General features: G+C 45.9%; 1 protein-coding gene across 1 annotated transcript in view; it reads left to right on the top strand.

The window, feature by feature from the left end:
- The window catches only part of LOC110500514 (ephrin-B3), a 108,592-nt gene that overhangs the window by 94,138 nt on the left and 6,639 nt on the right, over positions 1-7,815 (top strand). The window contains exons 3-4 of the mRNA XM_090214598.1: positions 2,051-2,143; positions 6,350-6,421. Coding sequence (XP_090070724.1) covers positions 2,051-2,143; positions 6,350-6,421 — 165 coding nt within the window. The remainder of the gene's footprint in view (positions 1-2,050; positions 2,144-6,349; positions 6,422-7,815) is intronic.

Here is a 7,815-nt window from a genome sequence, read left to right as displayed (position 1 = left end):
ACCACACTGACCAAAAAGTAATTTTGTTGGCATTTACATAGTAAATCATCATCAAAACCTATTTCTTTCACTTGCTTGCTGTGCTGTTTCGTTGTTCAGTCGTTTCAGTCTCAACCAGGATTTCATCATTACATGTCAAGCAGTTTCAGCTCCGTCTGTCCGTGGCCTCTCTTCCTCGGTGGGCGCTGTCGCCGTGTCCGTTTCCATCTTGTCCAGCTGTGTCTGTAACATTTCACGTAAACCCTGTTTCTTGTCTGCGTCGAAGTAGCGGTCCTTGTATCTAGCATCGAGCATGGTGGCGACACAGTAAAGAGCCTCCGAGAGAATAACACCGAATGGCTTGTTCACAGCCTCTAGTAGAGGACTTTTTCAAGTTTTAACCCCACGGTCCGTGTCAGCAGTTTTGTTGAGCAGGTGTTTCAATGCCATGACAGAGGGTATCATCACGTCTGCTGCAGACGCAGTTGATGAGCTTATTTCTCCAGTCAGTTCTTCGAATGGCGCTAGGAGTGTGTTCATGTTTCAAACATGTTCTCAAATGCCATTGAAATGGCAGCAGTGGTATGAGAACCAGCACATTCTTCAGCACGCAATGCTGCTTTCCTCAGTAGGAAATCGACCCACTGTGCTGTCAGACTCGGCATGCTCATGGGGCTGACATCGCTGGTCCAAATGTCAGTCGTGAAGCTAATAGCAGTGATGCAAGTAGCTCACGGATGTTTCAACAACAATAGTGTGTAACTCCGGTAGGGCAACATCTGAAAAATAGCGCCTACTTGGTGGTGTGTACCGGTGCTCGACCAGTCTGCGAAAGCCAACATCATCCACGACAGAGAACGGTTGATTGTCAAGGGCAATGAATTCCATTATCAATGGATTTCGCTATCAATGGATTTTGTTAAATGGATTTCGCCTTTTTTGAGTTGTCTCCCCGAAATGTTCTTTCTCTCTCAAATGACTGCTTGACTGGAACTTGTTTAGTTGTTGGAAGTGTAGTGCTTAGTATTTTTCTGATGTTGTTCTGTGTAGCGCTGTATTTTCCGTGGCGTCCTTACGTCATGTGCCTATGTTATATAGGTATGCACGTCATTTACCTACGTTATATAGGTATGCACGTCATCTACCTACGTTATATAGGTATGCACGTCATTTACCTACGTTATATAGGTATGCACGTCATCTACCTACGTTATATACGTATGCACGTCATCTACCTACGTTATATAGGTATGCACGTCATCTACCTACGTTATATAGGTATGCACGTCATCTACCTACGTTATATAGGTATGCACGTCATCTACCTACGCTATATAGGTATGCACATCGGCGTTAAACTAGACATCGGGCCGATGCCCATGTTGCCATTTTTGAGCTAATATCGGCCGATTCCGATACTCTCACCGATTATATTGTGCATGCCCTAGCTCTGGTAGCTAAGATGGCATGGATAAGAGCATGGTGCTTGCAACACCTGGGTATATGGGTTCGAATCCCTCATGGACCCAATTTACTAAATGCGCTAAGCTACACGTCCCTTTGGATAAAAGCATCGGCTAAATCGTAACATGATACTGTTTAATTACACAGGAGCAAATTTCTCTTTCTCTCTTTTATAATTGTATAATGAATCCTGAATTCTCAATGAGATAATCATTGTCTCCTCAATAATAATAATACTTTATCTCTCTCTCTCTTCTCCAGCGTGTTTGTCCAGTCAAAAGTGGACTTCTATATCAAGGGCAGTTTATTGGAGTTAATTCATGTGTTAGTCATTGAGTCCACAGAGCTCAGTCGCTAGGCACTAAATGAGACATTAGGACTCATTAAAAGCCTCACATCTTGAAGGACTATGACATTTCACAGCTTCTGTGTGCGAGTTTAGTCACCACGCCTGCAAATGTCACTCATCCACTGGCTTGGTAGAATGGGAGGCATTGTGAAAGGGAGTGTGTGTGAGTTTGTGTGTGTTTCACCCGTGAGGGTGAGTTTCGTGTGTGTGTGTGTTAGACAGTCAGCCTGATAAGTTGTTCTGTGTTTCCCCCTTCAGCCACGTCAGATGGGACGCGCCAGGGCCTGGAGAGTATGAGGGGAGGAGTGTGTGCCACGCAGGGCATGAAGGTGATCCTCAAAGTGGGACAGAGTGAGTACTGAGACACACCTGAAATAAACACTCATTCATCATTCTCTCTCTCTCTCTCTCTCTCTCTCTCTCTCTCTCTCTCTCTCTCTCTCTCTCTCTCTCTCTCTCTCTCTCTCTCACACTCTCACTCTCACACACACTGACAGTGTACTCTAAGTGTATTAGTGTTGATTAGAGGCAGCAAGCTGGAGGAAAGGAGCAGCCAGGATCACATGGCTCTAATGAGCCCTGTTGACTTCACTCACTAACACACTAAACACCACGACTCTCTGCTACTGGCTGTCTATGCCCAGACATACAGTAAGGAGTAGGCTGCTCATTCTGGGCTTAAACACCACTGACCCTGATAATGACTTTGTATGTATACAGTAGAGTAAGCAGTCTCTATGGTGTTAAACACCAATGACTCTGCTAATGACTTTGTATGTATACAGTAGAGTAAACAGTCTCTATGGTGTTAAACACCAATGACTCTGCTAATGACTTTGTATGTATACAGTAGAGTAAACAGTCTCTATGGTGTTAAACACCAATGACTCTGCTAATGACTTTGTATGTATACAGTAGAGTAAACAGTCTCTATGGTGTTAAACACCAATGACTCTGCTAATAATTTTGTATGTATACAGTAGAGTAAACGGTCACTGGTGTTAAACACCACTGATCCTGCAAATGACTGCTGCTGGAGGGGTCAATGTTTTAGATGGAAGTCACACGTTTTCTCTTACATACACATATTTTGACTGCAAACACACAAATACAATGGGGCAAAAAAGTATTTAGTCAGCCACCAATTGTGCAAGTTCTCCCACTGAGGAGCCTCTTAAAGAAGAAGTTACAGGTCTGTGAGAGCCAGAAATCTTGCTTGTTTGTAGGTGACCAAATACTTATTTTTCACCATAATTTGCAAATTATTGAATTAAAAATCCTACAATGTGATTTTCTGGATTTATTTTCTCATTTTGTCTGTCATGAAGTGTACCTATGATGAAAACACAGGCCTCTCATCTTTTTAAGTGGGAGAACTTGCACAATTGGTGGCTGACTAAATGCTTTTTTGCCCCACTGTACATACAGTAGTCTGCCAAAATCTACGTACACACACACACACACACATGCCACACACAAAAAAATATTGATTGTAACATGTTTTACTCACATTGGCATTTTCATTGAACACCTCACCCCTCCATCCGCCATTCCTGTACCCCATTCTATGCACAGACACTCACACATACTCCCCATTCCATGCTCCTCATAATATAATCCTCTCTCCCTCCCCAACAGTGTTATCAGCTCTGTGTGTTGTTGTGAAAGCTCTTCTCTCTATGTGTTGTTGTGAAAGCTCTTCTCTCTGTGTGTTGTTGTGAAAGCGCTTCTCTCTGTGTGTTGTTGTGAAAGCTCTTCTCTCTGTGTGTTGTTGTGAAAGCTCTTCTCTCTGTGTGTTGTTGTGAAAGCGCTTCTCTCTGTGTGTTGTTGTGAAAGCTCTTCTCTCTGTGTGTTGTTGTGAAAGCTATTCTCTCTGTGTGTTGTTGTGAGAGCTATTCTCTCTGTGTGTTGTTGTGAAAGCGCTTCTCTCTGTGTGTTGTTGTGAAAGCTATTCTCTCTGTGTGTTGTTGTGAAAGCGCTTCTCTCTGTGTGTTGTTGTGAAAGTGCTTCTCTCTGTGTGTTGTTGTGGAAGCTCTCTTCTCTGTGTGTTGTTGTGAAATCCTCTTCTCTGTGTGTTGTTGTGGAAGCTCTTCTTTCTGTGTGTTGTTGTGAAAGCCCTTTTCTCTGTGTGTTGCTGTGAAAGCTCTTCTCTCTGTGTGTTGCTGTGAAAGCTCTCTTCAGTATGTGTGTTGTAGTGAAAGCCCTTCTTTCTGTGTGTTGTTGTGAAAGCTCTCTTCTTTCTGTGTGTTGTTGTGAAAGCCCTTTTATCTGTGTTATTGTGCAAGCTCTCTTCTCTCTGTGTGTTGTTGTGAAAGTTATTCTTTCTGTGTGTTGATGTGCAAGCTCTTTCTGTTGTGAAATCCTCTTCTCTATGTGTGTTGTTGTGAAAGCTCTCTTCTCTCTGTGTGTTGTTGTGAAAGCTCTCTTCTCTCTGTGTGTTGTTGTGGAAGCTCTCTTCTCTGTGTGTTGTTGTGGAAGCTCTCTTCTCTGTGTGTTGTTGTACAAGCTCTCTTCTCTGTGTGTTGTTGTGAAAGCTCTCTTCTCTGTGTGTTGTTGTACAAGCTCTCTTCTCTGTGTGTTGTTGTGGAAGTACTCTTCTCTCTGTGTGTTGTTGTACAAGCTCTCTTCTCTCTGTGTGTTGTTGTACAAGCTCTCTTCTCTGTGTGTTGTTGTACAAGCTCTCTCCTGTGTGTTGTTGTACAAGCTCTCTTCTCTCTGTGTTGTTGTGGAAGCACTCTTCTCTCTGTGTGTTGTTGTACAAGCTCCCTTCTCTGTGTGTTGTTGTGAAAGTTATTCTTTCTGTGTGTTGATGTGGAAGCTGTTCTCCTGAGAGGGAAGTGGTGCTACTGTGTCTCCATCATTCTCCTCAGCCCACCCAGGGGAGAAGAATAGCACTCCCTATATCTCTCTTTTCTCCCGCTCTCTTTCTTTCGTTGCTGCTTGAATGAAAACCGCCATCATTGATTCCCTCCCTTCCTCTCTCTCGTCCTCCTCACCTCTGTTCTCTTGGGTTTCACACTAATTTGCAGGTCCACCTTTCATGTCCCTCTCTCTCTCTCTCACCTTTCATGTCCCTCTCCCTCTCTCACCTTTCTAATCCCTCTCTCTCTTGCTCACTCCTCTCTTACTCATCTTCCTTTCTCTCTTGCCCTCCCCGCCCCTCTCTCTGTCTGTCTCCCATTTTTCTTGCGCCCTCTCTTTCTCTCCCTACCTGTCTCCGTCTTCTTCACTCTCTCTCTTTCTACCTCATTCATCCTCTTTCTCCCCATCCAATAGCTCCTTTATCCCCCCCCCCCCCCCCTCCCTGTGTTATCTGTTGTGGGTTTGAAAGGTCACCTCTGCTCTGTTTGTCATCTAAACACACGGTGTGCCGCCTCATAGAGATCTCTGATGAGATTTGGAGCGCCGCTCAGCTCTGAAACACACACAGGCGCACACACACACACACACCCACACACACACACACACACACTTTATGTTTTACTATCCTTGTGGAGACCTACAATTGCTTTCCATTACAGGTCCTATTTTCCCTAACCTTAACCCTCACCTTAACCCTCACCTTAACCCTCACCTTAACCCTCACCTTAACCCTCACCTTAACCCCAACTCCTAAACATAACCCCCAACCTTAATTCTAACCCTAATTCTAACCCCGTAGCCTAAAATAGCCTTTCTCCTCATGGGGATGTAGGAAATGTCCCCACGAGGGAGAATGATCCTTGTTTTACTTCTGGGGACTTGTGAGGATTACCCACAAGGATAATAATACACACAAGCTCTCACACACACACAACACCCACACACACCCTCAAATGCACACAGCACTCACAAGCCCCAGCAGTCCTATTGATCCAAACACCCCTCATGCCAAGTTCTGATTGGCTGTCTGTCTTCAGAGGGCCTGTCGAACCAATAATACCTGCCACTGTGTATGGACCTCCGTAAATGTCAGTTAGTGTAGAATTATAGCTCAGCACATAGAGAGAGAGTGTGTGTGTGTGTGTGTGTGTGTGTACACATTGTACAGTCTCTGCGTTCACAGCATAACAGGGCTGTCTATTATGTCCCTCTCGGTAAATCTATACGGCACTCTGTCATAGCCCCAGCGAGAGGATATTAGGGCCACCCCAAATGGCACGCTATTCCCTTTATAGTGCACAACGTTTGATCGGGGTCCGTAGGGAAGTGCACTAGGAAGGGCATACGGTGCCGTTTTTGGGGGCCGCAGCCTAGCATGACAGTGGGGCCGTTCCCTGTCTGGCAGGTGGGAGGGTGTAGAGACGGTTTTGTTTGCAGTTTTATATTCACTGTGGTACTTTTACAAATGGAAACCCTTCAAGTATCCCATTTTTTTATATAGTTGGAGAGCTGTTTTAGAAAATGACATTGGAAGACGATCAATATTTAGTTTCATTGAATGGGCCTCAGAGATCTGTTTTTTTTATAGCTCAGACAGAGTCTATGTGTAGTCAGTGGGCCTGTTTTGAGGTTGTTTTCATGTTGATGGGATGTGTTATCTTGACCGTTGTACCACCCTGTTTTTTTCCCCCTCAGACCCATATGGACTGCCCCCGAAACCTGCCAAACCAGACCAAAGTGCGGGCCGTACCAACACCAGAAATACAGGTAAGAGGGGTGTGGAGGAGCTTACACACTTACACCACCAGGAGGATAGAGTATACCACAACCAGTCCGAAATGACAAAAAAAAGCAAGTGAATGAGTGAGTAAAGAAAGAAAGAAGTGACAGAGAACGAGGGACGGAAAGAAAACGACAGATGGAGGATACAAGCCGGCGACATCTGTGGGATCTCTCTATTTAAATCCATCCCTCTATCTCTCTCATCCCTCTCCCTCTCTGTCCATCCCCTCTTCTCCTCCCCTCAGAGCTAAGTGCCGCAGGCGAGGAACGACGGCTCTAATAGCTGCCCAGGGAGTGGTGGGGGGGGGGGGGAGACCAGGGGCGCCATTTGAAGGAGTTATTATTGTCATTAGTTTGGGCGGCCTGGTTTCTGTTGGTCCGCGGAGAGAAGGAAGAGAAGAAGAGAGAGGAGAGGAGAATGATAAATCTGAGTAGTGAGAGAGGAGAGGGAGAGAGGACAGGACAGGGAAAGACAGAAGAGTAGAGGAAAGGGGAGGAGGGGAGGGGAGGAGTGAGGAAAGAAGAGGACGATGAAAGGATAGAGGAGAGGAGGGAGGGATGTTGTCTCATGGCAGGGAACTTGTTGACCTGGTCTTTGTATGCTGGCTGGTTCTGTCTCTCCCAACCACATACAGACTGTCCCAAATGGCACCATATTCCCTATTAAAGTGCACTACGTTCTGACCAGAGTCCTAAGGGGCCTGGTCCAAAGTAGTGCACTATATAGGGAATACGGTGCCATTTGGGACATGGCCATACAGGCCATCTCTACTCTCTAATGTGAAGTGGATATGAGAGAACTGATGAGAGATGAAGAAAGCAGAGGGCGAGAGACACGAGAGCAAAGGAGACAGAAAAAAGGAGGGGGGAGAGAGGAAGGGAAGGGAAAAGGCTTCACTGTTGAAGGAGCCGAAAACCGACAGAGGAGAAGCAAGAGGTATGGAGAGTACTGTTGAATAGGAGAGAGAGAGAGAGAGAGAGTGGGGAGTGAGAGATGGAAGGGAGGTAGAGAGAACAAGGGAAAAGGATGATAATAGACAGAGCTGGTGAAAGGAGGAGGAGGAGATGGAGCGAGGGAGAGATGTTGGGGGGACGGAGGGAATGAGAGAGGGATGGAGGGAAGAACGCGAGAGGCGGAGAGCGGAATTGGCGTCTGGTATTAGTGTTTTGTCAGTCAGCTAGACAATCAGTCAGTCCTGCATGCATGGTAGGGGGTGAGGAGGGGGAGGCACAGAGCAAGGGAAGTCATTATGTCCACAAAAACCCAGAGAGTGGGAGAGCCACGGAGCGAGGAAGGAAGACGGGGAAGAGAGGGAGAGAAAACGAGGGGGGAAATGTGCCAAGGATAATAATAACCCAATCCCACGACCGCGCCTCGC

This window comes from Oncorhynchus mykiss, chromosome 21, assembly GCF_057628025.1.
Source record: "Oncorhynchus mykiss isolate SJ-2025 chromosome 21, ASM5762802v1, whole genome shotgun sequence".
Lineage (NCBI taxonomy): Eukaryota > Metazoa > Chordata > Actinopteri > Salmoniformes > Salmonidae > Oncorhynchus > Oncorhynchus mykiss.
This window is presented reverse-complemented; position numbering and strand designations above follow the sequence as displayed.